At 37.1% G+C, this 15,927-nt stretch overlaps 1 protein-coding gene across 2 annotated transcripts in view; it reads left to right on the top strand.

Moving 5' to 3' along the window:
- LOC126473264 (TOM1-like protein 2) overlaps positions 1-15,927 on the top strand; it is a 127,274-nt gene that overhangs the window by 101,919 nt on the left and 9,428 nt on the right. Inside the window, exon 10 of one of the 2 annotated variants that reach the window (XM_050100215.1) lies at positions 6,470-6,520. The exons of the other annotated variant lie outside the window; for it this stretch is intronic. Within the exon in view, the coding sequence (XP_049956172.1) occupies positions 6,470-6,520 (51 nt within the window). The remainder of the gene's footprint in view (positions 1-6,469; positions 6,521-15,927) is intronic. 2 annotated transcript variants of the gene reach the window in all.

Consider the following 15,927-nt stretch of genomic DNA (forward strand, 5'->3'; position numbering starts at 1 on the left):
TTCACCATTACCTCTCTGCTGCCTCCGAGACTTCACTGAAGTTCTCCTGCAAACCATGGGGCACGAGCACTGCTGGAAGAAAGGATTCTGCAGACAAATGGTTCAACCACAGGTAGGGAATGGTTCCAGGATGGAGGTGATACTCCTGTATTTATGTTTTGTTGTGTCCTGCCTGCTCGTCGAATATGGCGTGCCTAGGAAACCTGCTTTCTCGGATCACTAGACTACAATTCAAGCAATTTGTATTAATGAACTTTTATTACAGTGAGATAAATGACAATACTTAACTTTGAGAGTTTACATTTTTTTGTGTCGCAAGCAATGTGCGACAGACAAAATAAGAAATCTCATCAGTGTAGACAATGCGTAATACAAGTGAAATTATACAGTCTCTAAATTGCTGCTATAGAACGGGTAGGACAGCTAGTCTTCCATTGGGCTGCGGCCAGGCGGCGCGGCACTTATGTCCTCTTTGTGTAGATGCTGCCACTGTCTCGGTTTTTGTCCTAGAGAAGGGTCGGTCAGTGACCTATTAGCTGACGTCTTCTTCACATCCTTTCTGCTGTAACATTCATGACCGGCATGCTGGTGCTTGATGTTACGCTGGAACATGTTCCTCCTTGGAAAGGGAGCTGTGTGTGCTTTGCCTCTACCACCCTGTTAGTCTGCCTCTGTACCAGCCAATGTATCCATATTCCATACCACATATAGGACGGTAGGTTGTCCCAATGAGTTTACTAGGATTATTCATCTTTCCATCTGAAGATAGCATCCAACTGTCTCTTGTAATGATGTCATAATATTTTCCAGCACAAAATTCATGTAAATCAGGCCACCAAGAAGCAGAAGTATTTTATGGCAAATGTGACATGGGAGGAATAGTGTGCAGAGATCATGACGCCAGAAAGTAAATGTAGGAACCAAGATTCTGGAGGGGTGGGGGTGGGAGTGGGGGTGGGGAGTTATGGAGATTTCAAGAGGACTGTTAGAACCTTAGTATAAACTGAGGTGTTTTGTATGATGTGATATGTAAAGAACAGAATTTCTCTGTTGTCGATTACAGTGGCTCATATAGTCTACCTCCATGATCTAGTAGTTAGCATTGTTAGCTACTGAAGCAGAGGTCCCAGGCTCAATATCTGGTGACCATTCCAGATTTTTCTGCAGAGAGGTGGTCTGGAATGCGAGCTACTGTACTTCTTGAGATCAAGTGAGTAACTACTTAATAAATTGAGTTGTGAAATTGTCACTCTAGCTGCCAAAAAGGTATCAAATCAAAATTCTGTTGGCAGGCTGAGAGCCACATGACATTTTGATCATATGTAGAAGATGCAGTGGAAGTTGAATATGATAAACCTTATCCATGCTTGAGAAAAGACGTCATTTCACTGGGCTCTTTTTTTAAAATCTTACTTTATTCAGCACTATTACTTTCCGTGACCTGTCAAGCACATCTCTGACAGATATGGATACACTGTCCTTGTCTCATAATAGTTGTAGAGAACAGACAGCAGTCATTTATTTGTTCCATCATTGGGAAACTAAAACAAAGAATAATAAAGAAAAACACAAATTCAACATATCTTTTCCCATATACTCTACATTACTGAAAATCTTTAGAAATGCAGTTTAGAAGTTACTTGACAGTATTATGAAAAGGATAGATTGCTACTCACCATATAATGCGGAGACATTGAGTCAGACAGGCACAACAAAAAGGCTGCTAAACTAGTAAGCTTTTGTTCAAAAGGCTGCCTTCTGAATCAGACAAAATCACAATGGTTGCATAACTTCCAACAGTGCTACAGAGCTGGGAGATGAACATAGCGAAATTTCAAATAAAGCCTCAACTTGATGATGCACGTCAAACTGCGGAATCGGCCCGAAAATTTGTAAATGAGATGAACAAACTCGACTCTGACTGATCGGGATTTGAAGAGGAAATGCATATGAAAGGAACCCTGAAAATCACTGGTACATAGAGAGTCGTATCAAAGTCAGCTAACAGCAACTCACTCACACATGTGGCCAAAAGCTTACTTGTTCGGCAGTCTTTTTGTTATCCCTTTGTGCGACTCATCCCCTCCATTTTATGGTGAGTAGTAGTCTGCACTTTTCATAATACTGTCATTATTCCATTCTGAATTTTCAATATTCAGAAGTTACTTCTTAGTACAGCAGTCTTATGAAGTTCACTGTGTGACAGCAAGACTGATGTACAGAAAATAATTACGCTTTCCTGTGTGTGTGTGTGTGTGTGTGTGTGTGTGTGTGTAGTGGTTCTCAGAAGTTTGTGGACAGCAGTAGGTCTGCAGCATTTCACACACCCACCATTGAAGTACCATAAAATCTTAGCACTTTTTAGTAAAATCGTACACCAGATCAGAGATTTTGATGCAACAATAGCTGTTGATTATGAAGTGTAATGACAACATGAATCAGGCAGTTAGGAATTTATCTTAAAGTAACTGGTGTTAAATACTTTAACCGTATGTAAAATTGGAATCAAAAATTGGTTGTTTTCATTGCTTTTGTTTTTTATGTTAAATACTGATTGTTGTAGGAAGAAAATACAAGCTCAGTCATGATGTTTCTGTCATGACAGAGATACCCACCCAGAGAATGGAGCAGCTAGAATGCTCACCCCCTCCCCCCACCAACCCCATACCCTTCTCTCCTACACATTTGTACAATCATGAGATATTAAGGAGAAGTTAATTTTACATTAAACAGCATGAATAATTTTACCGAGTGATAAAGTGACTTCAGTGCTGATTGTAAGGCAAGTTACATACAAATAAACAACACGGTTCTGTGTAATGTTATGAGTAAAATCATATTTCATTAGATTGATAGAAACAAAAGACTCATGAAATGCTCAAGTACCTGAGAATTATGTTACTGTACTGGAGGACACTAATTGTGCCATTGTAGGTTATAAAATTCAACACTGGAGTGTATTTTCAAATGACCTTTGCATTACTTACACCAAAATAACAAGGGAATTTTATAGGTTGCTAATGGAAGTGCATTTTCAAAAGGAAGGACTATGTTTTCAATTTTAAAAAAAGTTGATCTTGCTGTATAGATGTCCTATGCTACAAAATTTTAATAATTTTCCACAAATGAATAATACCATTTACTAAAATATTCTTTTTTTTTATACCTGTGAAGGTAAATGTATTTACAGATTTAGATTCTTGTAAAAATGAACTACAACCAAAGCATCCAGAGTTGTGTTTTTTTAACCATTTAACAAAGTCACTGCTCTAGCTAGTTAATGAACGTCATTCCTTCCTGAAGTAACTGAACTATTTTCCCAGTAAGAATTAATGCAAGGTTTTATTAATCCTTTCCTGGATGCGTATGCTTCACTATTTAACTTCATTTCTTAATTCTGCCACATGGACCTACTTGACTGTGCTTTGGAAAACACTGGAGCTCTTAAAAAATTATCTTTTGCAGTCTCCATATGAGGAATCTTCTTTTCTTAGATATCTTAAACCACCACATTCTGGCTTGAGAAACATCATTTTCACCACTTTTAGCAGGGTATTTCTTTACGACTTTATCATAAACTGCCTGGTATTTTCATGAACTGTGACATCAGTAACACTGTTGCCAGGTTGCATATTTCATTCAAATTAGCAACACTTTCATTACATATTTTGTTGCCTGTGCTTGGTTATAATTATCACTCATGTTATCTATTTTTATAAGGTGCGAAAGTAGTTGACTTTTCCCATTTTAAACTCATTTGCAGGTTCAGATTGAAAATAAATAAATAAAAGAAATAATTGACATTAGTTTGTAATTCCTTTCTCAACAAATGTTATGGAATTTGTATTTTTACTCTTAGCTTTGCTACTGTCAATTTATTTATTTTACTGTGTGGTGTCCTACAGATTAATGAACTTGAAAACCCTGAAAAAACCTACACAACAATGTAATTTAAGAGAAGGCACAGTGAATTGAAGTGAACCAAAACAACGTAGCAGCTGATGCTACAGCCAGTCAGTAATACGCATTATGAATATTTTTCCACTAAATCGTTTTTCTACAAGTATTACAATGTCATTTATTGTTGATGGGCTACTTATTTCTAACTGTAGACACAATTCTCATTTGTATGTTTCATATTTTGGAATTTGTTCGTAAACTAAACTGTTCCTAATCCAAAACATTTACGAATCAAGGTTGGACTCTAATGGTACAATTATGATTAAAGCATAATGTATTTTTCGCACTCAAAGATGATTTTATGGAATTCATAAAGGTCACGTTTGTTGTCACTTTGATTACATAACTCTTTGATTAAAAATGCAATCAGTTTATACTTTTGTGATACACTTAATTTTGTTTGCACTTGTTTGCTTCTACCTGTACAGTCTTATATAAACTTGCAAAAGCTAATCTATTATTGCATATTGAATTGTAGAAAAGGGATCTGGCGTGTATGTTTGGGAACACATTTCTTGAGCTTCTATTATGATTTGTATCTGTTTAGTAGAAGGGTACTGTGTTTGTCTTATTTGCTTATGTGGAAAAATGTTTTTGTACTGTCTGTCTTTCAAAATTTCAGTTTGAATTATGTTTCTGTGGAAGATATAATGCAGTAGTGAACAAATTAATCTGAAGAGAGAAAAAATATGCATTTTCTTGGGTTGTTTTTTTTCCCTTTATCATAGTACTTCCATTGCAGTTGTATGTTTACATAGTTTCACTTATTAAAATAATAATACCCATATATTATTTTGAAAAGAAGGCTAAATTAAACAAGAAATGAACAGCAGCAAAATGCTAAATTTAGATTGGCATAGTTTATCAAATAAATGGAGGAGAGGCCAGATTAGAAGTTTGATTGCGTTTCTCTCGTATATTAGTTCAATAAATCCATTGTGCCACCTTAGTGTATGATTTTATGCTTTGATTTTTTGTGAATTATTTCCCTTGCATACCATGCATCAGTGATGTTAAAGCAAATTTTGGATCAGTATGGTGCAAGTTTAGCGGGTTTCAGTTAAATTTTGATTGGCTACCAGGAAGCAGCTTCATATATTAAAAATTGGAATATTAAATGTGCAGAAGGCAATAAAACCATGCCATGCTGAATGAAGCTCACAAGATTGTCCACTGTGGACTGCAGCACAGGCAATAGCATCCAATGGGATCAGCATTTCTGTACTGACAATTTGCTGAAGATTCTTGTGACTGGAGAGAGAGAGAGAGAGAGAGAGAGAGAGAGAGAGAGAGAGAAAGAGAGAGAGAGAGTAGTTGTTGATGCACACCGAACAACAAAAAGTCCTTTCAAAGTACAACTCTCCACTTTTCTTCTGCATGTAGGAGTTTTCTACAAGACTAGAGAGTACACTTTGTTTAGAAATTAAAAATAAAAAAATCTGAGAGTGAACAAAACAAGAATTTGGCTACAAGAAACTGCTAAAAAAAATCCTGACATTGCAACACCCATGAAAACCCAGTAGGAACCACACTTCTTAAAGGAATAACAAAAAGTGATCATTATTGATTGGCAACTCCATGGAGTGTCCTGTGCCCCACGACCAGATACTGGATATACTTGGAAGGAGAGACAGCATTGGTCGTATTTTTTGTTTTTTTGTTTTATTAACCACAAAATCAATTTTCGGTCACTAAGTGACCGAAAATCGATTTTGCGATTAACAAACCAAAAAATATGACCAATGCTGTCTCTCCTTCCAAGTATAAAAAGTGATCAGTACAATAAAATGTTCAGAATAAAATATCATGACACGTTAAGTAGATCAGTAAACTCTTCCTCCAGCAAGGTAACATGCTGCACAATGCACCAAAGGGAACAACTACTAATTCAAATGCTGCATTGACTATTATGTTCACTTTGTATAAATCTCTTTGAAATGGTAATGGGTTGTACTGAATAACAGACTTGCTCATGAAAATGTGAAACAAGGGTTAATATATTTAGAATACATAATAAATCTTTGGTTACACTCTGGCTGTGGTAGAGTTGATTTGCAAAGAAGATAAGTTTCTGAATGTTTTAAATTTCATACATTTTACTGTGTAAAATGAAGGTTTTTAAAGAAAACTGTATGTGCTCAGATTAATTTGTTCACTGTTGTATTATATCTAATGACAGAAATTTTGAGATTTTTTTATAAACGCATGATACCTTGAGTTTGTGTACAAGCTGCATACTTCCTATTATCTATTCTTTGAACAAATTTGTGATTTTCATTACTGTAAATGAATACCTCCCAAGACTTTTATGATTTATTAGATATGCACAGAATCTTGATTATGACATTGTCTGGATTCTGTGTGCCATCTTTTTTGCTTGTAGAGAAAAGTAGTTATACAGTTAAATTGATTTGGTTTTTGTTCATTGTAATAATTTGTTGTCCTTTGTTTATGCTGTTGCAAGTTTGTGCTTTGTTGCTGCATTGTGTGGTGATGTTTCTGTTTCAAGATGCATAACGAGAGTGACTTTGATGAAATGGCTGCATGGCTAGATGAAAGGGTAAGTGAAACGTGGGTATGCGATTGTTATACAGTAGACCTACCGTTTCAGTTGTTAAATCATTAAGCTTTTTTTGCTTTTTGCTCTTTTGTTTTGGTTTGGATAACCTTGTTATTTTTAATCATTCATGCAGTATTTTTTTATCAGCTTCTGTTTTATGTTGTTAACTAGGTATTTTGATTTCTTCATATTACCAAGCTGTGTGATTGAAATTATTTATGATGTAGACTAAATCTGTAGACAGATTTTGATAATATCAGTATAATGTAAAATTAAATAGCTGTATGATGGCAATGGCTGTTCAATTCTTAAATTTGGTGGTGACTCTGATGGTTAGGAATAAGCATAGCACGATAAATCCCACTGATCTTCATTATCTTTTCTTTACTGACTGCTGAGAAAACATGAGTAATAAGCAGCTAATTTGTACTGGTAAATTGATTTTTACACCACATCTGTACTGTTAATGTTTATTATAATACACATTAGGCAAGGTTGTTCCTGAAGCTTAAGACAGGCACACTTTTTTTCTCAGTACAGCATGCACTCATTACCTCACTTAAAATAAAATGAATATATAGAGTTATACAAAAACAGAGTGGTGTGCATACATTAAGTTTCACTAAATTCCCAGTTTAAATGGGTGAGATTTGGAGTCATGGTTCATTTGCACGTTGCTATAAAATAATAACAAACATGTTTTTCATTTCAGTTAAGGATCATTACTCATTCTTGTGATCTCTTTCAATAAATTTTACTTATAATTTGAACATATTTGACATAGGTAATGCTTTGCCCATCTACAGTGCAAGCATTAAGGTGATAAGAAGCATTTTCAGAGCTGAAGTCCCTTTCCAGGAGGAAGAAAGAGCAACTGCCTTCCCGCTCCTTAGCTTCGCGGTGTATGTAGATAATCTGTGTTGCACAGAGAACTAGCCCTTCAATTTTTTACCAACATATTTTTACAGAGGAAGCTGTTTCAATAGATATTAAATAAAATTTGAAATTTCCCAAAATGTGCTATCAAAAAGTCAGTTACCACCTGTTGAACTCCAAGATTTTTCAGTGAGTGATATGTCAGATGAGTGCATTGGGCATGAAAGAAGCAGGGTCTGTCTTTCAAAGAACGTTTGGATGATTGATGTCCAATTTGCATATTGCATCAGAAATCCCTTTAAGGAAAGGTACCACATCAGGGACTATAGTTTTGAAACCTGTTTAAAGCACTGATGTTTCAGAATACTTTTGTTGACGTATATGCCCCAGACCATAACTCCAGTCTTTCGTTTGATATATGCTTTATGAGATGAATGTGGTTACAGTATATAAAATTCAGATGTGCCAATCTTTCTCACATTAGCACACAAAGCTCTCATGAATACAAAATCAGAAACTGTTAACAAAGTTATCCTTCTGAAATTGTGGAAAAATACAGCACTGTACCATTTTGAATTAGGAATTTTTTCTTTCAGACAATAAAGGACCAGAAACAGTCATTTCAGACATGAAACCCACACAGAATGCTAATAACAGCTGTCTTTTTAAACTGAAGTTTTTGGATGTTTAAGCAGTAAAAATCATCTTTGGTGACAAATAGGGTTACATTGGTATTAGGCTATAAAAGATAGGCTCTTTTCTTTAAGGTAGTGGTTATTTAGAACTGCTGTTAATGCACTGCAAAATAATGGGGTTCCATTGGTATTAGGCTATAAAAGATAGGCTCTTTTTTTAAGGTAGTGGTTATTTAGAACTGCTGTTTATGCACTGCAAAATGCTGCAAAGTCTGAAGAAATGTGTCCACCGAGATGAAAGCTTCTGCATAATCTTTCATTGATTGTGTCGATACCTGTTTACATTATAATACATTGTGAAATTTTGAACATTCATGGGTACCGCGATACATTTGAACTGTTTTCAATTATAGGTTCAAATTGAATTGTGATCTTTTAAAATTTTTGCGAACAGTAGGCGTATTCTCATTCAGGACAATCATTCTCTAATTTCATTGTACAGTCACGTGAGAAATAGGTTTTTTTTTTTTTTTTTTTTTTTTTTTTTTTTTTTTTTTTTTTTTTTTTAAGAATTTTCGGATGCTTACAAAATTATAATTTTGTAAATTACTGCTACAAGTGTTTTGGATACATAACTTATTTCATAGCAGATCTGTGTTTGTGGTTCCCAGTTCTGCCAAAGAATACATCATGCCTGAATTTCATTGTATATCAACACAAATAAATGTGTGTTTTTGATAATTTTCAGATGCGACCATTGTCCTTTGAATAACTTACAAGCAATTTGTAGTACATCAGCATTTGTGATTTAGTTACTGTAGCAGATAATACAACTAACATATTGTGTTACATCTAGTTTTCCCTTAAAGTGGAGTGGCCCTATATATTATTTGCATTTAGAATAAATTATCTCTATTTTTGAGTTTGCTAACGACTGTAATTAACCTCAAAATGATTTAGGAGACTAGTAATTTTTACCACAGGTTCTTGATTTGCCTTAATAGAAATCTCATTTTTTGTATTTGCTTCAATTCTTATAGGGAATTAGCACCTTTTAGCTAGCTTAATTTAAAGTTAAATGTTCACTGCCTTGTAATGCACTGCACGAGCCAAAATGCAGCCCTGCTGTTAGTACTGTTCTCAAACACAGGATGAATTGATTGACATTCGTAAGGAGCTGGAAGTTGCCCTGACCACTGTCAAATGATTGGTAGCTGCTGCCAATTGGTGTGTTGGAAGAGCTCCCGAGAATCATGTACCTGTGATACCAGTATCAGAGATACCTCAAGTACTATCCTCTCCTGTGGATCCTGCCTCCTCAGCAGTGAGTACAGGATCTGTCATTACTCCCCCACTTGACTGCGAGTGGCTTATCATCGGTAGATCTAGGCATCCTGTACACAGTGCATGTGGACCAGGGAGGACTCAGGGTGTTATACCAATTCCCCTAACCAACAAGTTTGAGGTGCTGTCCTTCTCTGAAACTGAAACTGAGCCAATGGAACTCATTTCACATGTTTTGGGGAAACCTGTTTTGTTCAATGTCAGGAGGAGGCAGGCACAAAAGGGTAGGGTTCTATTAATCATTGGCAGTTCAAACATGTGGTGAATGATGGTACCCATTATGGAAATGGCAGCAAGAGACAAGAAAGGAGATTAGGTACACTCAGTGTATATGCTTGGGGGCCTCATTCAACAATGTTGAATAGACTATTCCAGCAGCCATTGAGGGAACAGGGTGCAACCAAATGCAGGTTGTGACACATGTTAGAACAAATTATGCCTATCATCAGGGCTCTGAAGTCATCCGTGGGTCATCCCAGTGACTGGCAGAAAAGGTTGATAAGACAAGCGTTGCACATGGAGTTTCACCAAAGCTCACAAATTACAGCATTGTCCCCAGAACTGATCGTGGCCCTTTGCTTCTGAGTCAAGTGGAAGGACTGAACCGGAGACTATGAAGGTTCTGTGACGAGCTAGGCTATGTCTAGAACTTTAGGGTCCCCATAAGTGGGTCAGGTGTGCACTACACATCAGAGGCTGCTACTCAGGTAGCTGACTGTGTGGGATGCAGACAAGTGTTTATTAGAATGAAATTCTCACTCTACAGCGGAGTGTGCACTGATATGAAACTTCCTGGCAGATTAAAACTGTGTGCCGGACCGAGACTCGAACTCGGGACCTTTGCCTTTCGCGGGCATGTGCTCAACCAACTGAGCTACCCAAGTGCTTGAGTAGCTCAGTTGGTTGAGCACTTGCCCACGAAAGGCAAAGGTCCCGAGTTCGAGTCTCAGTCCGGCACACAGTTTTAATCTGACAGGAAGTGCAAGTGTTTATTAGATTAGGCAACACACTATCCAATTTAGATAATGATAGCTGCAGGAAACACAGAAGTATCAGTGTAAGATTGAAAGAAATTCCTCCCACAGGTGAGAGTATTAAAATCGTAGTGGTAAACCGCCGAAGCATTCACAACAAATTGCCAGCGTTTGAAGCGTTCATGAAAAGCAGTGGATCTCCCATAATGCTAGGTAAAGAAAGCCGATTGAAACCTGAAATTGATAGCAGTGAGATTTTTGGGGAAAATTTAACTGTGTATCGAAAGGATAGATAAATGTGAAATGAAGATCAGGGTATTCATTGCAGTAGACAATAAACTCAAATCCATCTAGATAGAAATTGAACCTGGACTTATCTGGGCAACACTCAATACCAAAGGTGAGTATAAAATAATAATTGGATCATTCTATCACCAATGAGACTCATATCCTGATGTAACTGAAAACTTTAGAGAAAACCTCAGTTCACTTGTACTTAAGTTCCTCAGCTATACTGTAATCATCAGTGGAGACTTTAATCATCTAACAATTAATTGGGAAAATTATGATTTTGTTAGTGGTGGGCATGATAAGATATCCTGTGAGACATTACTAAGGACTTTCTCTGAAAACTACCAACAACAGATGGCTAGAAACAACACTCTTCATGGAAATGTATTGGATCTGATAGCAACAACTAGACCTGACCTCTTTGAGGAGATCCACATGGAAACTGGTATCAAGGACAATGATGCGGATGAGGCAGCAATGATTACCAAAGCACAAAGGTCATCTAAAACAAGCAGAAAGATATGTATGTTCAATAAACTAGATAAAAAATCAGTAGTGTCATATCTCAATGAGGAACTTAGAACTTTCAGCACAGGGCAGGAGCATGTAGAGGAAACTAAGGCTCAATTTTAAAAGAATAGTTGACCATGCACTGGATGCTCCATTTTCAAATGTTCCTTCACAACGGAAAGCCTGGGATAATTAGTTTAATCCATGTACCACTGAAAAGATGAGTGAAATTAGTATCAGTGCCAATGGTGTTGAGAAACATCTGAAATAGTTAAAATTGAACAAAGGTCCGGGACTATAGATTCCCTACCAAATTCTGTATTGAATTTGTGTTTGAGTTAGCCCCTCTTCTACTTATAAACTGTCAAAGACCCCTGGAACAAAAAACCGATGCTCAGTTCTTGGAAAAAAGCATACATCACACCTGTCTACAAGAAGGATAGTAGAAGTAATCCACAAAACTGCTGTCCAATGTCCTTGACATTGATTTGTTGTAGAATATTAGAACATATTCCAAGCTCAAACATAATGAAATATCTTGAACTGGAGGGCCTGTCTCAATGCCAGCCAGCATGGATTCCGAAAACATTGATCATGTGAAACCCAACTTGCACTTTTCTCACATTAGATACTGAAAACTTTGGATCAAGGCAGTAAGGTAGACGCAGTATTTCTTGATTTCTGAAAAGCATTTGACTCAGTATCACACCTGTGCTTACTGTCAAAAATACGATCATTTGGGATATCAAGTGAAAGTTGTGACTGGTTTTGAGGACTTTTGGTAGGGAGGATGCAGCATGTTATCTTCAATGGAGAGTCATTGTCAAATGTAGAGGTAACTTCAGGTGTGCCCGAGGGAAATGTGTTAGAACCCTTGCTGTTCATGTTCTATATTAATGACATTGCAGACAACGTTAATAGTAACCTCAGACTTTTTGTAGGTGTTGCAGTTACCCATAATGAAGCACTATCTGAAGTAAGCTGCATAAATATTTAGTCAGGTCTTGATAAGATTTCAAAGTGATGAGAGATTGGCAACTTCCTCTAAATATTCATAGATGTAAAACAGCCCACTTAACAAAACGAAAATGTGTAGTATCCTATGACTATTGTATTGTGTTAAACCCCGGGACCTAGAAACGACTGAGAGGCATCATCCTGCGGTAGCCCTCAGTGGTTCACAACAGGCCACAGCAGTCCACCCACCCCATCGCTGCCCCACACCGAACCCAGGGTTGTTGTGCACTTCGGCCGCCAGTGGACACCTCTGGGAGCGTCTCATACCAGACGAGTGTAACCCCAAATGTTTGCATGGTAGAATAAGTATGGTGTACATGTACGTGCAACAGAGGATCAAGTAGGTAAAAAGACGAGAGCTAATAGAAATCCTTGGGTAACAGAAGAGATACTGAATTTAATTAGTGAAAGGAGAAAATACAAAAATGCAGTAAATGAAACGGGCAAAAAGGAATACAAACGTCTCAAAAATGAGATCAACAGGAAGTGCAGGGATGGCTAGAGGACAAATGTAAGGCGTATATCTCTAGGGGTAAGATAGACAAAAGAAAAATTCGGAGTAGGAATTAAAATCCATGGAGAAGAAATTAAAACTTTGAGGTTTGCCGATGACATTGTAATTCTGTCAGAGACAGCAAAGGACCTGGAAGAGCAGCTGAACGGAAGGGACAGTGTCTTGAAAGGAGGATTTAAGATGAACATCAACAAAAGCAAAAGGAGGATAATGGAATGTAGTCGAATTAAATCAGGTGATGCTGAGGGAATTGGATTAGGAAATCAGACACTTAAAGCAGTAGATGAGTTTTGCTATTTGGGGAGCAAAATAACTGATGATGGTCGAAGTAGAGAGGATATAAAATGTAGACTGACAATGGCAAGGAAAGCAATTCTGAAGAAGAGAAATTTGTTAACATCGAGTATAGATTTAAGTGTAGGAAGTCTTCTCTGAAAGTATTTGTATGGAGTGTAGCCATGCATGGAAGTGAAACATGGACAATAAATAGTTTAGACAAAAAGAGAATAGAAGCTTTCGAAATGTGCCGCTACAGAAGGATTCTGGAGATCAGGAGGGTAGATCACATAACTAATGAGGAGATATTGAATAGAATTGGGGAGAAGAGAAATTTGTGGCACAACTTGACTAGAAGAAGGGATCGGTTGGTAGGACATATTCTGAGGCATCAAGGGATCACCAATTTAGTATTGGAGGGCAGCACAGGGGGTAAAAATCGAAGAGGGAGACCAAGAGATGAATATACTAAACAGATTCAGAAGGATGTAGGTTGCAGTAGGTACTGGGAAATGAAGGAGCTTGCACAGGATAGAGTAGCATGGAGAGCTGCATCAAACCAGTCTCTGGACTGAAGACCACAACAACAAAACAGCATATACGTGGAAATGGTGTTTGTGCGGCAATCGCCCACACAGTGTAACTGAGGCAGATTAATTGTAACCAGCCCGCATTCGCCAAGGGAGATGGAAAACCACCTTAAAAACTATACACAGGCTGGCTGGCACACTGGACCTCAATAGTAATCCGCCAGTCACCTTCCCGCTCAGGAAGTAGCGCGTTAGACTGTGCGGCTAGCCAGGCGGGCTTCCTGTGAGTATAATATCAGTAAGTCACTGTTGAAATCAGTCAACTCCTACAAATACCTCAGTGTAACACTTTCTAGGGATATGAAATGGAATGATCATATAGGCTCAGCTGTGGATAAAGCAGGTGTTAGACTTAAGTTTATTGGTAGAATACTACAGAAGTGCAATCAGTCTACAAAGGATATTGCTTACAAATCATTTTTGTGACTAGTTCTAGAATATTGCTCAAGTGTGTGGAACCTGTACCAGATAGGACTAACAGGGGATATTGAATGTTTACAGAGAAGGGCAGCACAAATAGTTCCAGATTTGTTTGACCCATGGGAGAGTGCCATAAAAATACTGAAGAAAGTGAACTGACAGTCTCTTGAAAATAGATGTAAACTATCCCGAGAAAGTCTTATTAACAAAGTTTCAAGAACCTGCTTTAAATGATGATTCTAGAAATATACTACAATCCCCTACGTATTGCTAACATAGGGTTCGTGAGGATAATATTATAATAATTGCTGAATGCCTGGAAGCATTCACGCAGTCCATACGTGAATGAAACGGTGCAGTGAGACATACCCCTGCCATGCACGTCACGTGGTTTGTAAAGTATAGATTGAAAGTGGATGTCAATAAATAAATCATTATTGCACGCTTGTTGTAAAAGCTGATTTTTAATGAGGCGGAAACAATATTTTATGCACTCTTTCACTTATAACAGGCTTCTCACAAGGATCTTTGTCTGATCTCAAGAGTAATGGAATCCATTCCACCAAACCCTCCCCCCTCCCACTCTCCACTCTCACAAAATTAAAACAAGTGCCACAATTGCTTTTCCAAACATGGAGGCTGTAAATATGAGGACCGCCTTTTATGTTTTTAAAAGTAACCATAGAACAAACCTTTATTGTACAGATTGTTCCATTGTTTCTCAAAATAGTCAACACTAAAATTTATACAGATTTGATGCATTTAACCAGTTCTGGATAAAATTTTTCTATTCCAATTTTAGTGCCTCAAAAACATGACCTTAGAGGAATTCAATAGCTTCTTGATGAGGTAAAAATTGCTGTCCACACATTTTTTGTTTAACGTAAGGGAACAAAAATGAGTTCGTAGGCAGTAAATTAGGTGAATAATGGCAATGAGAGATTAATTTGATATTTGTTTCTGTCAAATAATCAATTGCTTTGTGATAGTGCACACTGTCATGATGAAAATTCATGCAACATTTGTTATTGTATTTGCTGATTTGATCGATAACTAGTGGGAAAGAAATTATTGATATCCACGCATCTCTGATCTTCAAAAACAGTGTTCATAACATGGGCAGTACAGCCAGAGAAACGAGCAATAATTTTCTTGGAAGTGCTTTGTGAACAAACCATTTTTGTTGCTTTTAGTTCATTTTGGAACACCTGCTTAGTTTCTTGTGTGTAGGAATACATCCAAGTTTTGTCTCCTGTTATGATTCTTTATATGGATTTTGCATTCCCTCGGTCTAATTGTTTGCACCTTTTCTCACATCAGTTGACACAAGCCTGTTTTTGAGCTGTGGTCACATTGTGTGTCCATTGGTAACAGATCTTTTCACAGATAAGTGTTCTTGCAAATTCAAATGTACTACAGTCTTCAGTATTCTTAATGGTGCCTCTGTCTCATGGTAAGTCAGAAGCCAGTCCTCTTTGGTCATGTTCGCACAACATTTGTGCTTTTTGGAACAACAACCAGTTTTTATTGATATTCACAAAAATCATCACTGATGCGCATGACCTTCACAAATTTCTGGAAATCTGTTGTAAGCAGTCTTTCATGAAGATCACTTGTTACTAAAAGTTGGACAAAGTGATTTGAGCCATTGTTGTTGAGTTAGGCCTTTGTGAAAATAATAAAAATCATGCAACAAAAACCTTCCCATGAAATTACCATTTTTTTCACAACTCTGTTTCTTCCAACATACACTGTAAATAAACTTCTCATCAAATTTATGAACTGTTATTGTTTTAACAATACTTGCCACAAGTAATGAATGATAATCTTGAACAAAACAATAATCTTGAAAATAATAATCATGCCTCATCTCAGTGGTGCCGTCTTAATGTGGTTGTTTGTAAGAAGCTAAAAGGTGATCCTCATACAGTAAAAAATTTTATTGGTGATTTCATGACAT

This window comes from Schistocerca serialis, chromosome 4 (assembly GCF_023864345.2).
Source record: "Schistocerca serialis cubense isolate TAMUIC-IGC-003099 chromosome 4, iqSchSeri2.2, whole genome shotgun sequence".
In the NCBI taxonomy this organism is placed as follows: Eukaryota; Metazoa; Arthropoda; class Insecta; order Orthoptera; family Acrididae; genus Schistocerca; species Schistocerca serialis.